Source organism: Typopeltis vanoorti, chromosome 3 (assembly GCF_054136105.1).
Source record: "Typopeltis vanoorti isolate ZY-2024b chromosome 3, IOZ_Tvanoo_1.0, whole genome shotgun sequence".
NCBI classification, from domain to species: domain Eukaryota; kingdom Metazoa; phylum Arthropoda; class Arachnida; order Uropygi; family Thelyphonidae; genus Typopeltis; species Typopeltis vanoorti.
Window position 1 is genome coordinate 87,683,968 of NC_143551.1, and position 27,449 is coordinate 87,711,416.

The window sequence follows — 27,449 nt, forward strand, 5'->3', positions numbered from 1 at the left end:
CAACCCTAACTTCCTCACCAATGGCCTATCCAAGCACAGTTGTATGTAGTCCATTCTCTAGGTAGTTCAGACAATAATCTAGTGTTGATCTCTTCTCCCATGAAATGACATGAACACAATCACTCCCATCCATACATTGTATAGCATTACAAGAAAGTCAAGTGGGATAATCTGCACATTTTCTTGGATATATTATTGCTTCTGGCCACCTGACCTAAATCTATGTGCTGAATGCATCACCAAAATAATTCTTATTGGCACAGAAACATTTATTCCTTGTTCCAGAATAAGTTTCTCTCCCAGGTGTGTCAAAGCTGCACAAGAGAAGAATCAAGCATACTATAACTAGCTCACATCCACCTAAACTGTCTATGCAAAAGTCCAGAATAGGTGAAAGAAAACTATCAACATCAAAAACTGACACTGAGAAACCAAAAACAGGAAACCTGCATCCTGGTCTTTACCCAATGCAATTAGTTGCAACTTCTGTCCAACATTGTTCCCACCATTGTTGCATCATCACCCACAGAAAAAGCCAATCTCCTGGCTTCCTACTGCTCCAATTTTTGTAAATGTTAACCATCCCCCCCCCCCCCCCCCCACACACACACACTACTCTCAATGTCCAGTGTGCCCTTTTGCCCAGAGAGCTAAAAATTTTGCTCAAACTAGATACCAAAAGGTCTTCTGGCCCTGATGGCATTCCTCCAATTGTCCAAGATAGTGTAACAGTTGAGTGTAAAATTGTCATTTTACACTCTCTTATTCTGGTACTTATTCCCACTATCCTGCCATCTGGAAAATTAGCCCGTATTCAATCTATTCCTAAAAATGGCAAGAAATCTATACCCTTTCTTTTATATTTGTATATAAAATATAATTTCTTGTATATACTCAGATGATGACCTTAATATGAAGGTCGAAATGTCGGGAAATTAAAATAGTTATTTATAACATGGTTGTAAAGTCTATAATTTCTAAAATAAATGCTGATCAGCATGCAACGCTAAAAGAAAGGATTCTGATAATTCATGGAGATTTGACCCACAAGCGATGCAATCAATATGGTAAGTTAAAGATTCATATTTCTGGTTTGATCAATCGACTGGCATTTTTAAAACGTTGTAAGGACAGCAATATCATTCCGAATTGCATCAAACTAAAGAAAAAATTTACCTCAACAAAGGTGCAACGAATATACCACCGCATGGAGAAAGCGTTACTCAGAGAACAGATTCAGCCTATGAGAAAAAACTTGGCTGTTATTCAAAACCAGGTACAAAATGTAAAATCTGAACTTTCAAGTTACTTGAACGCAGATATTTGGATTATCCTCGAAAAGATCATGGTTCGCCATGTTGTCCGTTATCCTTCAAACTAAGAAAGAAGATCTCATATCCAAATTTCATAGACTAAAAGATTGACAAAACCAACGGACATATATGAATTCCTTCACAGCAAACGTTAACAACCAACCAGAAGCAAGAAACAACAGGAGCCACCAATCACCTGCAGGTAACAATAACATAGTTAACCTATGCAACCACGCCTTAAACAAAGATGAACTCTTGCTACTCAGTAAAGGTCTAAATTTTGCCATAGCACCCAGATGAACAAACTGGATTTTATTTGTAATATTGAAAGAGGCTAAAGATTCATCCCAAATAACATAGCAGATAAAATACATTTAGAAACAGCCAACATTTTAAATATAAATCATTAGAAAATAATAACAAGCAACTTAACGAAACACGAATTAACAGCAGTGAAATCATTAAAATCAAATCCAAACATCGTAATAACCAGAGCCGATAGAGGAAGTGCCACCGTTATTCTAAACCAAACCACTTATTTAGAAAAAATGAATCTGCTAGTCTCGGAAAATAGTACATACCAACTTCTTAACTACAACCCAACCAATAGAATAAAAAAGAAAACAGAGAAACTACTTAAATCAATTACTATATGACCCGAAGATAGTCAAAAAATTACTTTCGCACTACGCTCATTCGCCGAGAATTTATGGTCTATCAAAGATACACAAACCGCACCACTCTGGCCAATAGTCGAAGGTAAAGACAGCCCGAATTATCACCTAGCGAAGAAATTAGTGGCAACACTAAAGAAGTTGGTAGATCATTCCCCCCTCCTATATCAGAAACACAACACTTCATAAACATAATCAAAGACATTACATTAGAAAAAGATAATTTATTAGTCAGTTTTAACATCTCTACCCCCTTTACGAATGTTCCAATCAATGACACAATCCTCCTTTTACAGAACAAATCCCCTCCAGATATCACAGTGCTCTTTGTGCATGTATTACTTTCTGGTTATTTTGTATGGCAAAGCGCTTTCTATCTACAAAAAGAAGGCAAAGCGATTATTCCCCCCCCCCCCCCCAATTGCTAACTTTTATATGGAAAATTTTGAGCAACATGCTCTAGATTCCTCTCCTTTAAAACCCAAAGTCTGGCTTAGATATGTTGACAATGTTTTTGCGATCTGACCCCATAGCCGCCAGACATTAGATACTTTCCTTAGCCACACAAACAACACAAACACAGTTCACAATTGAGATTGAAAAACAGAAGACACTTCCATTTACAGTCTTTCCTTCACTGTTTACCAGAAACCGACACATATTGGCCAATATATACACAAACTCCTACCACCACCAACACAAAAACTAGGCATAATTTCTCTCTCTCTGATCTCATGTCTGAGGACTCGTGACCTTTCTGATGATGCTTCACTATTTCTTTCTCTCCTGTGCCTCTCTTATTGCTTGTTCTAGTTTAAGTTCGGTGATTCTTGATATTTGGTCAATCCACCTGTTTGGGGGGGTTCCCTCTTTCTTTTCCCATGCAGTTTACCTTGGATGATTACTTTTTCTAGGCAGTTGCCTTCCCTTCTACATGTGTCCAAAATATTACAGTCTTCTCTTTTCGATTATGTTTATCAGTCTTGTGTAGATATTCAGTTCTTCTAGAATACTTTTGTTTGTTCTTTTTTCTGTCCAAGACACTCTTAACAATCTTCTCCAGCACCAGAGCTCAAACACCCCAATTCTTCTTCTGTCATAGTCCAAGACTCAGAAGCATAGAGAAAGATTGAAAAAAAACTAAGGTTTCGACAAGCTTAATTTTTGTCTTTTTACATGTGCCTGTCTTTCCAGATCTTGGTTAAATCAATCATTGCTTTTTTAGCTAGTACTATTCTTCTTCTTATCTCTTTTTTACATCCATCTTTTTTTTGTTATCATCACTCCAAGGTAGTTGAAATGGTCGACAATTTCAATTCCTTCTACATCTATCTTTTCTACATTGTTTAAAATCATTATTTTTGTTTTATCCTGATTTATTCTTAAACCGTGCCTTAGGCTTTCCCATTCTAATTCCTGTTCGCTTGTTGTTATTATCACTGTGTCATCTGCATATCGTAGGTTAGTGATTGTTCGGCCACCTAATTTAATGCCTCCATTCCACTTTTCTAGAAATCTTTTCATTATAGTTTCGCTGAAAGTTTGAATAATAATGGTGAGAGTATGCATCCTTGTATTGATCCTTTTTTCAAATTGGAATGCAGGGGACAGTGAGTTTTCAATTCTTACTGTTGCTTGATTTCCTTGATATAAGTTCTTTATGAGGGTTATTAGATGGTTTGGTATTCCTGATTCTTGCATGATATCCCATAAAACATCCCACCTCATGTAGTCAAAGGTCTTGGAATAATCTATAAAGCATAGATTAAAGGCTTAAGTTGAATTCCCTTGCTTTTTCAATTATTTGTCTGATGTTAGATATATGATCTCTAGTCCCTCGACCTTTTCTGAATCCTGCTTGTTCTTCTGAGAGCTGATGGTCTATAAAACTGTGTAATCTCTCCTTAATAATGTGTAGTAAAATCTTGCTGGTATGTGAGATAAGGGCAATGGTGCAGTAGTTTTCACAGTCGTTGCGATTGCTTTTTTTGTAGATTGGGATAATGGTGGAATTGGTCCAGTCATTCGGCCATCTTCCAGATTTTGTTGCATAAATCGTGTATCCAGTTGACTGCATTCTCTCCAAGGTTTTTCAACATTTCAGCTGGTATTGAATCAGGACCTGGGGCTTTGTTTTTCCTTAATTTTTTAATTGCTTGTTCTATTTCACTTATGAGGATCTCCAGTTCTGTTTCCATAGCTCCTTCGTCTTCTTGTTGAATAGCTGGATCCTTGTAAAGCTTGGCACAATACTCTTTCCATCTTCTGGCTATGTCATTAGTGTCATTTAAGATCTTGCCATTTTCCTCTGCAATTATATTAAGTTTTGGTTTGAATTTTTTGGTTATATCCTTAACCTTCTTGAATAAATCTGCTGTTTCATTAGAGTTGGAGTGACTTTATTTTTTACAGATGTTTTGGATATAGCTATTTTTATCATTTTGACAAGATTTCTTAATAGCTTTATTCAGGATCAGGTAATTTGGGTTTTGCCAATTTGTTTCCTTTTTTCAATTAGTTCTAGGGTTTCTTTTGTAATCCATGGACTACCATTCTTTTTTATTGGGATGTGTTTGGCTGCAGATTTTGCAATGGTTTATTTTAGGTGTGTCCAATATGATTCAATGCTTTGTTCCTGAGGTGTGCTTTTTTCTTTCTCGAGCTCTGATTCAATGTCCATTGTAAATTTGTTGTCTATTTGTGAAAAGTCATATCTTTTGTTGCTGTTATTCTTATTTGCTTTCAGATGGATCTTTAAATTAGAGATTAATAATTGATGGTCTGATCCACAATCTGCTCCTGGCAATGTTTTGGTGTTAATGATTAATGTCCTCCATCTTCTGTCAATTAAAATGTAGTCAATTTGATTCTTATATCGATTCCCAGGTGCTACCCATGTGTACAGTCTCCTCTTGTGCTGTTTGTACATTGTGTTAGTGATTGCCAATTCCCTTTCCATGCAGAACTCCAGGGCATCATTAATACTCTAAAAAACAGGGCTTTGAAGATCTGCTCCAATGAACAAGCTCTGAAATATGAATTTAAAGTTATCAGCAATACTTTTCTAAAACATGGTTACAGCCAAAACACTATTAACAAAATTCTCTACAACACCTCAATAAAAAACAAAGATAGACCAGACTACAATAACACTATAACCATTCCTTACATTAAAGGGACATCAGATAAAATAAACAGAATACTACAGAAATACAACCTCAGAGCCACCTTTAAACCTCCTGCAAAATTAAAAAGCTTACTCAACTCATCCAAAGAACTACTCCCTCCAATGGCCCACCTTGGAGGGTACCGTATTTATTGCACCTGTAATCTACCATATATATGGGAAACAAGATGCACAATTCCTATCAGACAAAAGGAACATAAACGACACATTAAATATAACTATGGTGAAGCTAGCCTTTTTGATCATGCTCTGAACACTTTACTCAGAATTGACTGGAAAAGCACCAGTTGTTTACATCATACCAAAACATGGTATGAACACAAATTCAAGGAAGCCTGTGAGATTCTTATCAACCACACCAATCTGAACAATAATGATGGTCTAAAAATCCCAAGCATATGGAAGGGACATATTCTACCCATGGAACCTTTCTCCCTAAGAGTTAACTATGAACAGGGCCGTAGATAATCCAGAATCCTAAATCTAATATAACAATTGTAATTTTAAAAATAGGACATCATTGTTACTGTAAGAAAACTATTTATTAGAAGAATGTTTCTCTCATGTTATCTTAAATAGAATTTAGCTTTGACGTAGTTTTCTAAATAATTAATTTGTAATTTTATCTGTATTTTTTTTTCACTAGAGGTCATGCCAGTAAAATAACCGGTGATCAAATCATTGTTTTTTTTTATCTTACTGTGTGAAATGTAACTCAGCTTATATATTTGTATATACTTCAGATGATGACCTTAATACGAAGATCGAAACACTGGGAAATTAAAACTGTTATTTATAACATGGCTGTAAAGTCCATAATTTCTAAAATGAAATCTATACCCTCAAATTACCATCCAAATTCTCTTACTCGGGTTCTTTCTAAAGTAAGGGAAACAATTATCCCTCAACACTCAACTGTTACAGTATCTTGAATACTCTCGGTTAATAAGTGACCTCCAGCATGGATTCCCTTACTGTTGGTCAACAGGTGATTCTACTCATTTATGTCACCTATCTGAACAAATACCACGGAAAGTTTGGTGAGCCCCAAATGGTTGCCAACGATATCTCCAAAGCTTCTGATCAGGTCTCGACAAAAAAGTAAACTCCCATCATTTGGTCTTCCCCATAAATTCTACAGTAAGACTACCAACTTTCTGACTGACGATGAATAGTTCTCTAAGTATACAACCAATGCAGTGGTTCTACTCACTTTCACAAACACAGGACAGTTTCTGCTGCTTGTATCTTCTACAGATATTTCAACAGCCATTGTTCGTCAGAATTAGCATCAATAATACCTCCAACTCTGTCAAATGAGTTTAAATGCATATAGTAATTAATGAACACTCCCTCACCATTCATCTACAAACTTACAGAACAAATTTCTCCTCCTCTTCATTCACTCCTTTCACTGTATCCCTCTAGAATAGTCTGCCAATTTAGATTATTTTCCCAAGGAATACCATCCATAGCCATCAAGATAAATGTGAACAAGTTCCTTCTTGCACACCCACAGTACTAGTGTACTACAGGTTGACCAATCTCTCATGGATGGGTTCACCATAAAATAAAAACTGCATCAACCCAATATGTGTTGCTGAGTTTGAATAATTTTGTTTGTGTGCTTCTGTTGAAAATATGACTACCAAGTTTTAAATGAGGGTACACTGACATCCATTAACAAAATCATCCCTAATTAAGTTTTGATTAATGCACTGATGCTTGCAAGGAAAAGGATTATTTAGTGTTGTATCTAAATTTTTTATTAATCAACCAAGTTCAAACTGTGTTATGCTGCTTGAAGCAACATAACACAGTTCTGCAAAAGTATTCTGTGAATATCTGGATGCTTTGGGGTTCTAAAATAACCATTTCTGAAAGCAGTAAGTACATTTGCATCCATATCATTTGCATGAAGTACAGTACTTAAGGAGACAGATTATAGTCTGTTAATGAACATTTCATTTCATGCTCACAAATCTTGATGATGTTTTATTCATGAGCAAAACAGGTTGGTGAATTACTTGAGAAGAAATGAATAATACTTGTCATTAGTATTTATGGGTGTTGGTGGCAATCCTCACTAGCAGTGACAGTAAATGTATGGTGCAGATTTGTTAGGAATCATTTAATTGAAAACACTTTTTTACTGCAAAAATGAGCTACTAGGTCTTTTGAAGGATGTTCTTTAATGATGCTACAGCATACAAGTTTCTAAACTGTCATTATACCAACTGATGGTGGTTGAGGAGTCCTTATTCTCAAAGAGCTAGATCTCTCTCACTCAATCTTAAAATTTACTGCATTTGATATCAAAGCAGTGTTACATAAGTACAAGCATTTAGCAATAGGCATGCACTGCACTGAAGAAATTTGGATGCTGCAAAACTAGACAACCAAAGATAGAGAGAACAATAAGCATCTATTATCCTATTATAAGAGCATATGTAATGTTCATTGCTTAAAATAGTTGATTTCCCAACTCTTTTTTTTTTTTGTTAGATTTGAATTTAAAAAAAAAAATAGTAAAAGTAGTTTTAGAAAATAATTTAATTCATTCCAACTTTAGCAAAATATAAAATCTTTAGAACTACTGCTTGATTACCCTACCCTCTAATACATCAAAATCTAAAGAGAATTTAAAACAAAGTTTATATCAAGTATATCTTTCAAAATTATATAGTTATCCAATGTTGATGAAATCAGATGTACACTGACAGAATAGAAATAATTCTCATTTTATGATATTTTACATACATGGGACTTAAAAGCTTGGCAGGAGGAATAAACAATACATAGTTTTTTCCGAGTCCAAATTGCATGGACATTTTTATAATTCTACTATGCAGACACACAAATGTCTGTTACCTCAGTGTTGTTAGCCGGCTATCCCATATTAAATTCCAATGAAGACCTAAATACTAAAGCAAGATATATAAAGAGATTTAATTGCACTTATAAGTGATTTTCACTGTTCAGCCTTTATCTTGAATAAAGGCTGAACAATGATAAAGGCTTTATCTTGTGTTTCACTAAAAACCAGAATGACCAAGTTTAGGCTAAACAGTTAGGTTGTTGGTGGTTTATTTAAACTGTCTCTCCACACAGTATAATATGCTGATATAAGTTTCCAACCTTACATGGATTGGGTGGCTGTCATAAACATAAAGGAAGAATGATATTTGACCATCACTTCTTTAATTACCTATGCAGAGAATTATTTCAACAATTTTTATAAAATGAGTAGTTTCTTGAAATGATTTAAATACAAAAATCAATATTTTCATTAATTTAGTGTAAAAAAGAATCATCCCCAGTAAAATGTTATCTCGCTGTATTTTTAAATTGTGTTTTTCTAGACCACAAACACACTACTTACCATCCAGTCATGTAAGCATCTCTATAAAGTAACTTTTTTCCCAGATCTTTTCTAACTGGACGTCGTATAAATTCTAGATAAGTAAACTCCCCCTTAAGTAATTCTGGACGTAGTAGACCCTGAGTGAAAATGAAAAAATTATGCAAAAAATAATTTCTTGGTAGTTTTTCAGTGAAACACATGAAAGGGAAATTACTTTTTATAAACTTAGCTAGTAAGCTCTTAATTTTTAATAAAATGAAAGGCTACTCTGAAAATAATGAGAGAACTTCATAAAGCAAGATGCAAGGAAATGGTCCTTTTGTGGGGAAGTCACAAAAGAATTATTCTTATTCAGTATGGGAAATACTTCAAGAATTCAATTCAGTTCCATAAAAATCAATCATTTACTTTTATTACCAACTGAAAATCAGAAAATTGATTCTTAATTCTTTCCAATTCCGTGAACTTGCTATTATTATTAAGGTAGTCTTTAAGCAGTATCCTCCTATCTTTTTTTTTTGTTGTTTTTTGAACTACTTTATATACCACAACCAAATTTTTTCTTTCCAGCCTTACACATTATGATCTATACAGAATGGCTCATCACAAAGATGTAGTACAGTTAAAATACCATTTGAGTGACTTATTTCTACATTCTCTACCACTAAGAGCCCAAGTATCAGTTTTTTGCATGCTATGTTTGATTTTCGATATATTTTTTTAATGATCACAGTGATCCAGATGCAAAAGAATTAACATATTTCTATCCAGCACTCTTCTAGAGGTTTTTTTTTTTGTCATTACCTAACCTAAATAATATAATGCAGATTCATATTTCAGCTCTTTACTAAATAAGAAATCTAAATCTTTGGTTTTCTCTACTTTAATAACTGCTACTCTTTAATATGAATTAACTCTCTTATTAAGATAACCAAACTTGGACAAATAAAACTACAATATCTTTTCTGCATATAATGCTTAAACAGTTCAACTTGAAATATCATATTAGCATCATCCATCATTACCACTCTTTATATCACCTGCAAAAGCTGCAATGGATGTACAATGCTTAGGTTTAACTCTAGGAAGATTTAATTTTGCAGCTAGACTCAATATGTCTCCTCCAGTTCTTTCTTCAAAAAGAGGTTTAAATTTGACTGAATAAACAAAATAAGCTAATCTGTCAACAATAGGGAGGGGAGAAAAATGCACTAATCAACATATATACTTAATGGAAGCAACAGTTAATACTTGATACACAAGAAACTACTCCACAAATAAAATAAGGCAGCAGTTTGGAGTTCATTCCCTTTTAATACCACTCACTAAAATCAAGAGTTAAGAATAACACTTAAAAACTTAAAACACTGAAGGCTTTCTGCTTCAGACAAACAAAAATGTTCAATTATTAGCGAAGATACATATACCTTCCACGGAATTAAAAACCATTATGCAGATGTACATAAACATCACTTACACAGAGTATATGTAAAATACTTGGTCACGTTGTCACCACATGATCTGATAGCAACTATTAAAGAATGCTGCTGGTCAATAATTGTCAATAGTGTTGATCACAATAGAAAAACAAAAGATTTTTCAGAGTTCAATAAAGGGCTTATTGTGGGTGCCCATCTCACCAGAGCTGTGATTTTGAAAACAGCAAAGCTAACTGGTTTTTCAAAAGGTGAGATATCCAGGTGTTTAATCAGTGGAAAAATAACCCACATTGCTGTTGTCTGAGAGGGCTTGTACAGACAAACAGAACTTGTGTGCAGCAATTGACTGAAGCATTTAATGAAGGCTGTTCCCACAGAACTATGTGCAGGGATTGAAGAGAAATGGAGAATTGGCAGTTGCCTAGTTATACAGAAACCAAAAATATGTGAAAAATTTCTAAATCAGTGGCTGGTACTGTGTATAAAGAAAACAAGGTACAGCCAAATGCGAAAGCTACATATGGATTTGAAGGCATACTTAAAGCCTTCACTAGCTGCTACTCCAAAGTAATCTGCTACTGAATTACACGAGTAAGAAATAATAGCAGATTGGACAATTTCACATAGCAATAATTGCATGAAATCATCCAGTGACAGACTTCTGCTCTTCTTAGCAGAAGAATGAAGTGGCTTGAATGAACTGGCATTTAGTCTCTATAGGGTTTCTGGATTATCTTCCACTGTAATAATGTAGTGTAGATTTGCAACTTTTCTCAAGTGGGATTCAGTACCACTACTTCTAAATCACATGCATCTTGGAGATGACCTATCTAATTATAGATATTCACCTGCTAATAATTAATATTTTTCTGTAGAAATGAATGTCCACTTTTGCTTCTCATTCATGTATGCTACCTGATGTCAAAATCCAAAGATTTCATTATTATTATGTATGAATACTTGGTTCTTGAACTAATCTTTGTTCATGTTATAGCTAAACATGTGCCTTTATTACAATTAAGTAAACCAAGCTTATTTCACAAAATATTAAAAATTAACCCCCCCTCCCTTAGGGTCTTATAGTTTATCACACAACCATCTGGATCGACACCAGAAATGAATACATATCAATAAAGAAGCTCAGCCCTTCAGAGTAAAAAGTGCCTCTTAAGCAAAATCGGAAGAACGACAGTACGTTGCACCTTCAATTGGAAAAGGCCTAAGTTCGATTCTCATTATGATGAGAGGAATGTTTATATGGTTTTATTTTCAATTGAAGGTGAGTTAGCCGATCTCATATGGAGATAGCAGGGTTTTTTCTCCCAGAAAATCAGGATTTTCATCCTGCATAGAGACAAATCGGCCTTCAGAACACATGCAATTTACAGACAAAAAATTGTATTGTTGGTGATGATGGGGGTAGATGAAGTTGACAGTAGCAGTGTCGTAGTAGGAGAATTAAGTATTAGTGGAGAAGGTGAGATGTATTTAGCGAAGTAGAGTGCCATCCCATGATGAGTCTTTGGACTCAATGGAGGTGTCGCATAATAATAGTATAGTCATCATCATCAAATTCCTGCCATGTACCCTCAAGGGATGTACAGGATATGATAGTACTACATGAAAAAAATTACATTATTACTAACTTCCTATGTACAATTTTCCTCCAAATCAGTCTGTTACTTGTCAAGGCTTCAACCTTATCAGATCTTATATTTCTATCATCTAAGGCACTTTGTACCGTATCAATCCACCTATATCTTGGTCTTCCTCTGGGTCGTTTTGCTGCCAACCTGGCAGAGAACACTTGTTTTGCTAATCTTTCTTCGCCCATTCTGTTTAAGTGACCATACCATCTGAGATTAGCTCTGCTAACGCATTCCTGGATGTTGACAATGTCAAGTTCTTTCCTAATATCCTCATTTTTAATATGATATTGCCATTGATGCCATCTGTTCACGCCTATAATCTTTCTCAGGACTCTCGTATCTGTGGTCTCTAGTCTTTGGTCAAGTGTTTTTCTTCTGACCCAGCTCTCAGATCCATAAGTTAAAACTGGTTTGAACACTGTCTTGTATACAGCTAATTTAGTGTTCCGACTAATTTCTCTCTTATTCCATATGAATTTATTCAATTGACTTCCTACCATACCAGCTTTGCTGATTCTGTTGTCTATTTCTATATTTAATTTACCATCTTCAGTAAAAATCGTGCATAAGTAGCTGAAATGTTTCACTTGTTCCACAGGTTCTCCATTCACAACACAGTTGACATTTTCAATGATTTTTCATTGTCTTTGTCTTTTTATTGCTGACCTTCATACCATATCTATTACAACAGTTATTCAATTTAGTCAGAGAATCTTGAAGACTTGTAGCGGATTTATTTAGAAGTATAACATCATCCGCATAAAGCTGACATTAACATCTGCAATTTTGATATCATGTTTAATACCACTTTCCTTCATAATGTGATCCATATAGATAATGAATAACAGAGGGGATAATGTACATCCTTGTCTCACACTAGATTTAACATTAAACCATCTTCCTGTACTTCCTTCAATTCTAACTGCTGACTTACAACTCAAATAAAGACTGTGTATTGCTTGATCCAATGCCCCATTGACACCATATAACTGTAGTGTATTGAATAGCTTCTCTCTTGGCACCTTATCATATGCCTTTTCCAAATCGACAAAACTTAAATACAGATCTCTGTTATATTCCCATGCTTTCTCGACTATTTGTTGTAAAGTGAAGATCTGATCCTGACAGCCTCTATTTGGCCTAAATCCAGCTTGTTCTTCACCAAGCTTTACTTCCACAATTCTTCTCAACCATTTCTAAACTATACTTGCATAGATCTTGCCAGGAACACTCAGTAGGGAAATACCTCTGTAATTCTCACATTCAGTTTTATTTCCCTTTTTATATATGGGTACTATGAGAGCTCTACTCCAATCATCGGGAATTTGTCCCTCTGTCCAAGTTTTCTGAACTATGCAGTGCAGCCACTGTAAGACTCTTATACCACCATACTTCAGCATTCCTGGTCGAATATCATCTACTCCTGCTGCCTTTCCACATTTCAAGCCTTTGATGGCTTTAGTAATAATAATATAAAAAAAAATGAAAACTTGTTCTTGTTGAAGATCCAAGCAGTAGAGTAAAAATCAATTCCATACATGATAATAAGTATTATAGGAAAATTTGGAGAAAAGAGTCAGACCAATATGCTTTCTGACACAATTCAATTCCAATAATAAATGAAGATACCTAAAGAATTCTGCTCATCATGTAGCCTAGTCATTACTAACATAAAACCTAACATTCCAACATAAAAACCACAAATTCGTGTGTTTAGACTTAAGTGCTGGGTGGAACTTATGTTTGAGGTTTAAAGTGAAAGCACAGGAAAAGAATTCAACAATCGTTTAATGCTTCCAGTATTTCATCTCAGTCATAAACATAATAAGGGAGTACAATATAAATTTTAACCCACCCACACAAGCAACAAAGTAAAGTGAAACTTAATAGACTAAAAGTCTATTAGTCTTAACTGGGAAGGGAGTCCTTTATGGGTACTAGTCAAAAGCCTATGTTATAACATGGATAACTGTTTTCCATATTCTGGGATGTTTAATACATATCTTTAAATTTGGTTTGTTTCTAAAAGCAGCTGCAGATTCTTAAAGTCTTCCATTTTTGAAATTTCTGCAAAGGTGCATGGTATTTTTTTTTTCTTTTTCCATTTTACTGTGTGCATAGTGTCCTGTAGTCATGATCGCAGATGTATTTTTATGTTCTTCCAAGAAGATAAGTGTCTGATCTTCCAGTTTATCCACAGCAGACCAATTTTCAGGAAAATGAACTCTATACACAAAAGGAAAGAAAAAGGAGCTGGTATAGTTTCAAGTTGAAGTCTAAAAGGCAGTGCACAGACTATTCAAATTAAAAAAACTATAATGTTTCTGAGGAGAAGGTCAAGAATTGGGGTAAGATTAAGATTTTTTCTGATTCTATTGAAATTGTACTCATTAGACTAGACAGGAATGCGAGACAAACATGTTAAAGGTCAATTGTAAAAGAAGTCTCAGAGATTGATGGCTCTATTGGTTAGGGTTTTTGAGAAGGAAAGATGGAAAAGTTTGTGAACATATTGTACATTAATGACATTGGGAAGGATTTGACAGGTAGGGTAATCAGGAATGCAGCTAATATGCAATACAATTCCAGAAGATGCTGGAATTGTCGGCATGAAAAAATGGACGTCAGTTCAATGTCATTAAATGTAAAATCATGAACTTGGGCGTGATTAGATATCCAATATTGTATTATATTGGTGGGATTATGCTAGAAGAAACTGATAGCTAAGAATTTTGGAGTATCAGTGGACAGGAAGTTGAAGTTCGGGGACCATGTAGCAAAGACTGCAAATACAACTGAAATGATAATTGCAATGCTGAGAGAAACTTTGACATGCAAAGATAAGGATATCATTTTGCCTCTTTACAAGGCCTTGATAAGACCTCACATGAACTATTGTATGCAGGTCTGTTCTCCATTGTGATTCTTATACAGTGAAGAGTGTGCAAAGGAGTGTATTAAAAATGATAGGATTATGAAATACTGAGACAGATTGAGAAATTGTAGACTGCAGACACTAGCAAACAGGAGAAAGAAGGGTGATATGACTGAGACTTACAAATTTCTGAAAGGTCATACAGGATTTAATCGGTCGATGGAATTTCATTTTATGGAGGGTGAGGAAAGGACAAGGGGACATCCTTGAAAGCTAAGAATGAATGCTGTCTAGATTTTTCTCTCATAGAGTGGTGCATGAATTGCCATTGGATGTTGTTTGTACAAGCAGTGAATGAATTCAAAAACAAGTATGAAAGCTGTCACATGTAGTATATGGCTGCACTCAATGAGTCCCTGACTCCCTGGAGGACTCTTAATAATAATAATAATATATCTGCCTGCATTAACACGTTTTCTATATATTGCAGCAAGGCATATTGCTAAAGCATCTAGAAAAGTTAGATTATTGGTAGTCTCTTTTCAACATGACTTGAGGCAATGGAGTGTGTGTGGGGGGGGGGGGGGGGGGATGTGTCTGGGCCATTAGTTCAAATAGAGAGCATTATCATCTATATATCGTAGCCAGACGGAGGGTTTAAGAGGAGCTGAATCAAAGGTATGCTTTTCAAAACTTTCCCTGGAGAAAAAAAATGGCAAGAGGTGGAGGCTAGGAACCCACTGCAATACACTCATAAATCTATTTGTAAATTTTATACTTCCAAGAGAAGTAACCAGAATGAATGGAAAAGGAGAAGTGATGTGTGATATTAGGAAGATAAAAAAAAAACATTAAAATATTTTTAAAGGTGCTAAGGTGCCATCACAGCATATTAAAAAGTGAATCTTGTTTTAGAATCTACAGTTGCCCTTAAAATCAACCTAAGATACATCTCTTTTTTTTTTTTAACAGTCTTTTAAAAACCCTTGAATTGTCAAGAGTTTTTTATTAATCAAAAGGATCTCAAACCATTCACAGGATAAGGTGGTCAGCCCTATGCCCTGGTGTATCCTATGTCCTGTAGTGTTGAGTTTTCAAGGCCGGTTTGCCAGCTTTGCGGGATGAAAAAATCCTGCTGTCCATGCCCAAGACTGGCTAACTTGGCTATGGTTGAGGAAGATCCTTCAGTTCCTCACATCACCGATGGGAATTGAACCTAGGACACTCATTCCCGAGGCATATGATTGCGAAGCACACAGCCACTAGGCTAACCGCATGGACACCTAAGATACAGGAAATATTAATTCTTAGGCATATGATCAATCAACCTAGGCTTCCAACTAAAGCCCATAGAGTGCACCCAGAGGATACCAGATTTCAGTCTACTAAGTTTCATTTTATGTTGTGTTGCTAGTGTGTATGTGTTACAATTTATATGGTATCCTTCCCCCCTCCCCCACAAGTGATGTCTGTGATTGTGATGAAATACTGAAAGCATTAAATGTTTAAATCTTGCCCCATGCTGTTTTCACTTCACATAAAATCACAGGAAGTAAGGAAATAATAAGTCTTACTGATTACTTTACTGCTAACCAAAATATCTTCCAACTGGTGCAACATACAAGTTGTACAAGGGATTTGAAATAGAAATTAACAACCAATAGCAGAGTAGGAAATGATTGTCAAACATACAAAAATATTTTGGGAAAATTTGGAGAAAGGAGCAAAGCTAATAATAATGGCAAATACCTGTTGGATTCCTGTTCAGGACATGGACTGGTTATTACTAACACAATGTTCCAACATAAATATGTGCACAAATTCAAATGAAGAGAAGAGGCAAGGAATAAGAAAAGTCTCATTGACTATGCTTTGTTGATAGTGATGTTTTCTCCCTGGTGCAGGACACCAGAGGGTACAGAGGTTTGAAATTGGAAGTGATCACCGTTTAGTCTTGAGCAAGATAAAATTGAATTTCATATTGAAAAGAATGAAATGTAAGAAAGTTTTAAAGCGAATAAAAGTTGAGCAGCTCTCAGATGTGAACTGTAGACTAAAATACACAAAGATTATTGAAGAAAAAATGAAAGAGTTTGAGAACAGGAACCAAACCTTGGAGATTCAGTGGCAAGCCTTGAAGAAAACACTGATTGATTCAGCCAGAGAGGCATGTGGTATGGTTGTCTGCAAGGATAGAAAAATCAAAACTCCATGGTGGACACAAGAAGTTAAATGGGCAGTGAGGGAAAAGAAGAAAGCACATCAAACGTTCCTGGCAAATAAATCAGCTTGTGCTCTTAGAGAATACAGAGACAAATGTAAGAAAGCTAAACACTGTGTAAAACTGGCTAAACAAAAGTCATGAGAGGACTTTCGCAAGAACATAGAAAATAAATATCAAGAAGGTGGCAAGATATTCTGGAGGAAGCTCAGAAATGGAAAGCTCAGAAGAGTGCTGTAAAAGGAATTAGATATGATAAAGGTGACATGAAAAGAGGAGAAAAAATATCCTTGAAGTATGGAGCAATTACTTTGAAAAACTGCTAAATGAAACAAGCAGTGATGATAGCACAGTGGTAAAAAACACTGAAAAGGCATGCAGTCAGGAATACATATCCATACTTGAAGTAGAAAAAGACATCAAAAGCCTGAAATGTGGAAAGGCAGCAGGAGTAGATGATATTCGACCAGAAATGCTGAAGTATGGAGGTATAAAAGTCGTACAGTGGCTGCACTGTATAGTTCAGAAAGGCCTGGACAGAGGGACGAATTCCTGATGATTGGAGTAGAGCTCTCATAGTACCCATATATAAAAAGGGAAATAAAACTGAATGTGAGAATTACAGAGGTATTTCCCTACTGAGTGTTCCTGGCAAGATCTATGCAAGTATAGTTTAGAAACGGTTGAGAAGAATTGTGGAAGAAAAGCTAGGTGAAGAACAAGCTGGATTCAGGCCAAATAGAGGCTGTCAGGATCAGATCTTCACTTTACAACAAATAGTCGAGAAAGCATGGGAATATAACAAAGATCTGTATTTAAGTTTTGTTGATTTGGAAAAAGCATATGACAAGGTGCCAAGAGAGAAGCTATTCAATACGCTACAGTTATATGGTGTCAATGGGGCATTATATCAAGCAATACTTAGTCTTTATTTGAGTTGTAAGTCAGCAATTAGAATTGAAGGAAGTACAGGAAGATGGTTTAATGTTAAATCTGGTGTGAGACAAGGATATACATTATCCCTTCTGTTATTTGTTATCTATATGGATCACATTATGAAGGAAAGTGGTATTAAACATGATATCAAAATTGCAGATGTTAATGTCAGCTCTCTGCTTTATGCGGATGATGTTATATTTCTAAATAAATCCGCTACAAGCCTGCAAGATTCTCTGACTAAATTGAATAACTGTTGTAACAGATATGGTATGAAGGTCAGCATTAAAAAGACAAAGACAATGAAAATAGGCAGAAACATTGAAAATATCAACTGCATTGTGAATAGAGAACTTATAGAACGAGTAAAACATTTCAGCTACTTAGGCACGATTTTTAGTGAAGATGATAAATTAAATATGGAAATAGACAACAGTGAATCAACAATTGGTAGGAAGAAATATGGTAGGAAGTCAACTGAATAAATTTATATGGAATAAGAGAGAAATTAGCCAAGACACTAAATTAGCTGTATACAAGACAGTGTTCAAACCAATTTTAACTTATGGATCTGAGAGGTGGGTTAGAAGTAAAACACTTGACCAAAGACTAGAGACCACAGATATGAGAGCCCTGAGAAAGATTAGGAGCATCATACTGGGGGGGGGGGGGCAGTGCCCCCCAGTATGATGTAAATGAGATATTATACAGAGCAATACATAACAGCTTAGCAGTTATGTATCTCACAAGGTTCAGTTCTCTCACAGACCCTCTTCCTTCTATATATCAATGACCTACTTCAGTTGACCTCTAACCCAATACACAGTTTTGCAGATGACAGCACATTACATTCCTCCCTTTCATTTGACAAACTCTACTCTACACAACTCACCTCAACCCACAGAACATCAATCACCACTGCCCTTAATTCTAACCTCCAAGCCATCTGCTAATGGGGTTGAGATAATCTCATCAACTTCAATGCTAGTAAAACCCAGTTCTGTCTTATTTCTCACAAAAAAAATAACTATTTTCCCCAACAGTGATGTTTTCGATAACACTCAAATTCTCAGACAAGAAGAAATTTCTCTTCTCGGAATTACCTTGACACCAAGCCTCTCTTGGCATAAACACATCACAACTATTGCATCCTCAGCTTCCAAAAAACTAGGCTTCCTCTTTTGCTCAAGATGCTACTACTTCACCTCTAAACAGCTGTTAACACTACACAAGTCACAAATCCGTCCAGCTCTGGAATACTGCTCTCACATCTGGAGTGGGGCTCCAAAAAGCTCGACTCAATACAGAGGAGAGCAATTAGACTAATAAATGACCCATCCCTCACCAACTCACTCCCCTCACTTTCACATAGATGCCTGGTCTCCACAATCTGTATATTCTATAAATATTTCCATGGGAAATGCTAATCTGAAACAGCATTAATAATTTCCCACCCTGTACTAAGCCCATTGGAACACGTCCTCTTTCGTTCAAGATGCTACTTCACCTCTAAACAGCTGTTAACACTACACAAGTCATAAATCCGCCCAGCTCTCAAATACTGCTCTCACATCTGGAGTGGGGCTCCAAAAAGCTCCCTCAAAATGCTCAACTCAATACAGAAGAGAGCAATTAGACTAATAAATGACCCATCCCTCACCAACCCACTCCCCCCTCACTTTCACATAGACGCCTGGTCTCTGAAATCTGTATATTCTATAAATATTTCCATGGGAAATGTTAATCTGAAACAGCATCAATAATTTCCCACCCTGTACTAAGCCCATTGGAACACATACAGCTGCCGCCCAACATCCTTTCACAGTACATCTCGAAACCCACAGAACAAGTTTCTTTTCCTCCTCATTCATCCCTGCTACTGCAGTATTGTGGAACAGTCTTCCCCCAGACGTATTTCCCAAGGAACACAACATATAGGCGTTCAAATCAAATGTAAACAATTTTCTCCTTCACAACCCACCACCCATATACGGTACTAACATACTATAGGTTGACCAGCCAACCTCCTGTATATGGGTCCAACATAAAAAAAAAGAAAAGAAAAAAGTTAGTAATGAAGAATGTACGCAGAAAGTTTGATAGCATTTAAGAAACCATAGAAATATAAAAATAGTCTGAATTTAAGTTTTGTAGAACAGAAAAAGGATGATAAAATGCCAAAAGAAAGAAAAGCTCTCAAAATGTCCCAATTATCTACCCTATAATATAAAATGATAAGCTTTTTTTGTAACGCTTTTTGTCAAGTTATTTGAAATGTTTTGAAACTCAGGGTTACCTGAGTGTCGAGTCTTCAAAATTCAAATCATCAGAATTCAAGGAGAACCGGCCTACCAATCCAGAGCTCAGGGGGAGTGGGATACCCCCTTTTGAGTCACCAGAATTCAAACTAATAACAAACTAAAAGCTACTGAATTCAGTCCTTTACTTGACTGTAGATGATATGATACTTCTAAATAAACTAAATAACTGCTATAACAAATATAGTTACAGCAAGGCATGAAAATCTCAATAAATACAGACACTACCCACATTCTCAACAGAGAATATCTAAATCAAGTAAAACATTTCAGCTATTTAGGTGCAAATTTTTTGTGAAGATGACAAATTATATATGAAACAGATAAGAGAATAAGGAATTTTTCTCTGGCAGTAGTTTAAAAAAATTTATGGAATAAACGAGAAATTAGCCAAAATACTGTACTGGCAACAAACAAGGCAATGTTCACAACAATTTTTACTTATGGGTTACAAATAAAATGGTTGATCAAAGACTAAAGATACAACAGAATTCTGGGAATGTTAAAGAAATGAACAAGTGGCATCAGTGGTGGATTAATATGAAAAATGAAGATATTAGTAGAAATGAACCATTCAAGAATGTGTGAGCAGAACTAACCTAAAACGGGATAGTCACTTCAACAAATTTGGAAAAGATATGAGAGCAAAGACTGGTGTTTAATGCCTAGGATGACACAATAAAGACCCAATCTACATAAACTAATGTAGTTAGTAGTGCCTTAGAAGACAAACATGTAAAATTTGACAACATTAAAGACTTCAAAAATAACAGATTCATTTAGAAGAAATTTAATGATAAGAAGTTAGTAATAATATAAACATGTAGTATTATAGTATCTTGTACATCTCTTGAGGATACATATCAGGATATTGTTAATATTAGAGATTTTTATATAGAGGATATTATCATAACATTAATCCTACCGGCTGCACCATTATTTAAATATAGGATTTTTATTAATTTAATCCTGTATATAGAAATGATCTCCGTTCAACAATTATTTTAAATTTATTTTAGAGTGTACCTATATATTATATGCACAAGGGTTCACTCCGATTGGTGCAATGATCTCCTTTTTTACTATTTCTTTTCAGAATTCAGAAATGATCACTGACTCGAGATCAAAATACAAAATAAATACATTTAATAAAACACAAACAATATATATATACACTTCAAACAACTTTACATAACTATGACTAAGTACAGAATTAATTGGATCCAAGGCCTTTTAAAAATAAACTTGCACTTAAGACTAGACTAAACACTTTGTTTTCACAATGACAAGATGTTCATAGCCAGTTCTTTCTCTGTCAAGGCCCTTTTCCGAAGATATATGACTATTCTTCATTTTCACAGGATCCTTTCTTATCACTCATGTAGCACATATTAATTCTTCCTGACTCAATTCTGTCTCCTTTTTAGTAGAAATAATAGTTAGATCCGGCTTCCTTAAGACAGACGAAATTTCCTAATCCGAGTTTTCTCGAACATTCCTTTAGAACGTAAATAGCAACTTCTTTTATTCACTAATGCTTATTGACAGTCTTAACTCATCCACTTTAAAAAATTTACAGTTCTACGATTCCCTTTTTGGAATCTACTATAAATCTTCCAATTAGCGTTTCCTTGAATATTCCTTTTAAAACATAGCAATATTTCCTTTTTATTTATCAATACTTATTCCACTTTAAACTTCATAGTTCCACGATTCCTTTTTCGGAATATACTATTAATTTTCCTCCGACTGTCACATAAAAAAACTCAATTTTCTTCCGAATCTAAATATCTGCTGCCTTGTGTTCTAATTTTCTTCTGAAAGCTATCTTGTTTACTCTCCCGCTACTTCCATACTGAACTTGTCAGCTGTCAATCACACATCAAACTTCTCAGCGAGCATGGACACTCCATAAACTGGTAAGCAAGAAGTTAGGTTTAATGGCTGACATGTTGTCTCCGTTAGCGACAAGAGAATGTCTTCATAAAACACAACTTTTGAGAATTTTAAACTACAATAAAAATTCCTGTAAGTAATACAAATATCAAATCCAGTAAGTACATAAATTTTTTTAAATGCTTTACATATCACTTTGACAAAACAATTTCAATAACGGGAACATCACAAGTGCTGACAACGCGTGTTATGAAACTAAAACTAATAAACATACTAACATAAACAATTCTTAAAAATATTCAGAATTTTAAATTATGATTATTTTTACGTAGGCTGTTCAATAAGTTATAAGACTATATTTATACAGAAAACAGATTACCTTTAATCGTCATCATTTACATGGTCTTTTTCGAAGTAACTACCGTGAGACGTGATGCATTTGTCCCAACATTGCGTCCACTTCTTAAACACATGTGAAAGTCCATTTTTTGAGAGTTCTTTCAAAACTGCCTCCGCAGCTTTTACACATGCTTTGTTGCTTTCGAAATGGCGGCCTCTTAGTGGTTTCTTGAGCTGAGGAAACAGCTAGAAATCGAACGGTGCGAGATCAGGACTGTATGGAGGGTGTGGTAGGATATCTATGTTGTTCTTCTGCAAAACGTCCATTACACAACCAGCAATATGTGGCCTTGCATTATTGTGGTGCAATAAGAAGCCATTGCCATTCTTTAGCAATGGACGCTTCCTTTTGACGTGCTGTACCATTGTCCATAAAACATCCACATAGTATGAGCCATTTGCAGTATTCCCGGGTACTACAGCATGTTGGTAAACAATGCCTTCGTAGTCAAAAAACATTATGGTCATAACTTTACCAGCTGATTTTACAGTTTTTGCTTTCTTAGGGGGGGGGGGGGGTAGGCAAAGACAGATGCGTCCATTCACTGCTTTGTCGTGTGAACTTCATTCACTCATCGTAGGGTCATAGTGATACAACCAAGTTCATCTGCTGTAATGATGAGTTTTAAGTTGTCGCCTTCTTGTTCCAGTCTTTCTTTCCATTCTGTGCACACATCCACTCGATGCTGCATTTGCTCCGGTGTCAAGAGTTTGGGAATCCATCGAGCACAAACACGTTTCAGTCCCAAATGTTCAGCCATGATTGAGTGAACACTTCCCACAGAAATATTCAGAACACCATGCAGCTGGCGTACTGTAATTCTGCGGTCCTCCTTGATTATAATCACTGCTGTGTTGATCATTGTCTCTGCAATGTCTTGAAGGTCTTCCCTCACGTTCAAGATCTTTCACATTTTGCCTTCCTTCCTTAAAAGTTTTATGCCAGCGAAAAACACTTGCCCTTGACATTGCTTCATTGTGGAAAGCTTCGCGTATCATGTTAAAAGTGTCCAATGCCGATTTTTGCAAATGCACACAAAATTTAATTGCATAACGCTGTTGCAAGGACGCTTCAATTTCGATGACTGGTCATGGATCATAGGCAAGCCGAAACAAGCTTGCGTTTAGTCACGTGACACTCTGGCACATCAGTCATCTATCAACCTCTTTTGTTAATACAGACAGCAACATTTCTTTATTACACAGAAATTAATATTGTGATGAGTGGTTTCGCGACAGTAAAATTAGTCTTATTACTTATTGAACAGCCCTCGTACATCAGTTTCGTCTTTCTCTGAAAATTTTTTTGAAAAAAATTTTAAATATTTAACCTATATTAACAAAACTTTTAATGTATAATAAAATTAGTTTAATCCTTTATCCAAGTGTGAGCAAACAAAGTTTGTGCCTGGAAATATCTTCAGGACTGGGGTAAGGTGATACAACACCAGGGCAACTCGTTGCAGGGTGGAGCAAGCTACCAACACTCCTATCTCAGTATCTCCTATAATGCAAAACACATCTCCTTGCAGATATGTCTAATGTTATGCATTAAGGGAAGGTCCACTACCCAGACTAGTTTCGACCTTTACTGAGGTCTCTTCAGTGGGAGCCAGGCCCAAGTGGAGATACCAGGCAGAAGCATTAGCAGGTCATCTCTACCTATAGATAGAGGTAGCTTGCTCCACCTTTGCAACAAGTTGCCCTGGTGTTGTATCACCTTACCCCAGTCCTGAAGATACTTTCAGGTGCAAACTTTGTTTGCTCACACTTGGATAAAGGATTAAACTAATTTTATTATACTCTAACCAAGTGAAAAATAAACTTTCAACATCTTTCTCTAAATCCAGAGTAATTTATTAAAAAAGGGTGGCACACCATTTGGCAACTCCTATAGGTAGAGATGACCTGCTAATGCTTCTGCCTAGTATCTCCACTTGGGCCTGGCTCCCACTGAAGGAAGCTCAATAAAGGTCGAAACTAGTCTGAGTTGTGGCCCTTCCCTTAATGCATAACATTAGACATATCCGCAAGGAGATGTGTTTTGCATTATAGGAGATACTGAGATAGGAGGGTTGGTAGCTTGCTCCACCTTGCAACGAGTTGCCCTGGTGTTGTATCACCTTACCCCAGTCCTGAAGATACTTTCAGGCGCAAACTTTGTTTGCTCACACTTGGATAAAGAATTAAACTAATTTTATTATACTCTAACCAAGTGAAAAATAAACTTTCAAAAACTTTTAATGCTTATTCCTAGGTCTGAAAAAATAACGTGATTCTTGCTGATCATTATTTACACTCTCGGAATCACTGGTTTCAGAATCATCTGATGCTAGATATGATTCAGAATTTACATCTTCTAATTTACTATACTTACAAATTTTATTTCTATACTTTTCAAATATTTCATTTAAACTACTTGAATTATGTCCTAAATCTACAGAATCATCACTATCAGAATCAAATTCTATAGCTGTCTGAGATTCTTTATCCTTATTAACTAAATTACAAGTATTTTCACATTTTTCTGGTTTATTTAACTCTATTTTTATTTAACTTTATTTAAGTTAACTAACCTATGATATTCTGCTATAATTTCATCCATGTTAGAGTCGATTTGATCATCATCACTCTTACATTGTACATTATCTGAATTATTGACCTTGGGATTTCTAAAATTTCCTGCACTAAGTTTTGTTTTACCCAAATTTCTTAATTTTCTCCCTTGCTGTTTATTTGAATTACGAGCTTTAAAACTATTCCCTTTTCTACTATTTGAATGAGATGCACAATTAGTACTAGGAAAACAACTCTCATCCTTCAATATTCTATTCATATTGTCTCCTAATATAACTGAATTTTTACTCCCTAAAAAATACTTTGTGTACTAATTTTCTTTTGAACGCTATCTTGTTTACTCCCCCGCTGCTTCGATACCAAACTTGTCAGCTGTCAATCGCACATCAAACTTCTCGGCGAGCATACGCACTCCATGAAACTGGTAAGCAAGAAGTTAGGTATAATGGCTGACACATCGTCTCCGTTAGCAACAAGAGAATGTCTTCATAAAACAACTGTTGATAATTTTAAACTACAATAAAATTCCTGTAAGTAATACAAATATCAAATCCAGTAAGTACATTTTTTTAAATGCTTTACATATCGCTTTGACAAAACAATTTCAATAACGGGCACATCGCAAATGCGTGTTATGAAACTAAAACTAATAAACATACTATCATAAACATTTCATAAAAATATTCAGAATTTTAAATTATGATTATTTTTACAATATGATGATGTTTAATTTTTCTAAATTACTAATTCATTTAATCTCATGATACCAAGAGGTGAAAGGAAACCAAGTGGCATCATGCAGTAAAAATGTATAATGACATCGAAAATATATTACCAATTTTCTAATCCTTTCCCTCTCCGATTCTGGTGTAAAATCACGTGACATTGGTATCACTTTTGTTCCTCTGCAGATAATAGCCCTGTGGTAGAGAAAGTTATAATCTACAGATGACAACAAACATAAATTCAATCCAAAGAGAGCAAAACATATCATTAGTTAGTAAATGAAAAGTGTCAACACATTTTTAGACTGTCACTATAATACTAGATGTATAATGAACTGCATGTAAACCTAATGTACAACACCATGATGACATGCAATAGCCAAGGTCAATGAAAATTATCTTGCATCCCTATTATAATCTGGCTTTTATTTTGAAGCAATTGTATCATGTTTTAGTTTGTTATTTGTGTGACCAAATACATATGCTCAACAAAAGAAAAGTAATTTCGTGTATCATTTAGATATTTTATTTTTTGCAAATACAATGGTCGATTTTAATTTTATTTATTCGCATATTAATTCACATTTAGACTTTTTATTTTTAATGCTGTAAAAATTAGTAATTAGGGGAAAGATTATACTACTAAACTTCATAAATTAAATTTTAATTACAAACAAGAAATTAGTAGAATCACAAGACAGAATATGAATGCAGTGAACTCAAATACACTGCCAACAAAAGAAAAATAACTGATCATGTCATTAAGATAAAAGTTTATGCCATGTTATTCAAAACAGTCAGTGAATGGGCAAAAGGACAAATTGCTTTTGCAGAAGTGCCCAGTCTTATTGACAGTGCATGGGAGGCATTTAAACAATACTTAAATGATGAGATATTAGAACATGTCCCGAGAGTTCAAAGAATAAATAGGATAAGAGTCAAATGGATGTGTAATCTTATTAAGCAAGAGATTAGTAATAAAAGGATGATATGGAAGGAATACCGTGTGCATAAGGATGATGTCAGTTATGAAAATTATAAGCAGCAAGCTAGAATAGTCACAAGTGTTGTGTGGAAAGCATGAAAAGAAACTGGCTCTGATTGCTAAAGACAACCCACATGAATGCTATCAATATACCGCAAGTAAAAGAAAAAATGATTATGAAAGAATAACTCTTTCAAATGCAGATGGCATGAGGATTGCTGGCCTGATTGGCCAAGTGGTTAGCGTATCTGCTTTCCATCCAAAAGGCTGCAGGTTCGAATCCTGTCGTGGGCATGGATGTTTGTGATTGTCTGTGAAAATAGTGGTGGTCGGCGGTAGATGCCGCTGATGTAGATGATGAAGGTAGTTGCGGTTAGTGGGGTTAGGTGGAGACGGAGCATTGTAGAGCAGGTGCCCTCCCTCAACGAGTCTTTGTAATAATAATAGATGCAGAAGAGAGAATGAATGCCGCTAAGAAGGGGGCGAGGACCAGATTTCTTTTTCATAGGATGGTGTATGATTGGAATGGATTGCCAGTGGATGTTATGAGTGCGAGCAGTGTGAACGAATTCTAGAATAAGTATGATAGCTGGTCCATGTAGTATGTGGCTCTCTCAATGAGTTCCTGACTCCCTGGAGGTCTCTCTTAATAATAAAAGTAAATATAGTATTTCAAAAAGAGCACTGTAGAACATATAACATAGAACATAGATTATATACCATAATCTATAACGGCATTATGTTAAAATCATTACATTTAATAAAATGACATTCAACTGAGAAAAAAAAAAAATATCAAACAGCATGCACAAAATGTCTATGCTCTTAATTATCTATCATGTAATTTCAGGGTACTTTCATCCTTATGAATGAGACATCATCAGAAGCTTG

The 27,449-nt window shown here is 35.3% G+C and overlaps 1 protein-coding gene across 1 annotated transcript in view; it reads right to left on the minus strand.

Moving 5' to 3' along the window:
• LOC150108357 (protein phosphatase 1H) overlaps positions 1–27,449 on the minus strand; it is a 112,611-nt gene that overhangs the window by 35,743 nt on the left and 49,419 nt on the right. The window contains exons 6-7 of the mRNA XM_090415760.1: positions 25,684–25,768; positions 8,557–8,675 (exon numbers count right to left, since the gene is read on the minus strand). Coding sequence (XP_090271886.1) covers positions 8,557–8,675; positions 25,684–25,768 — 204 coding nt within the window. The remainder of the gene's footprint in view (positions 1–8,556; positions 8,676–25,683; positions 25,769–27,449) is intronic.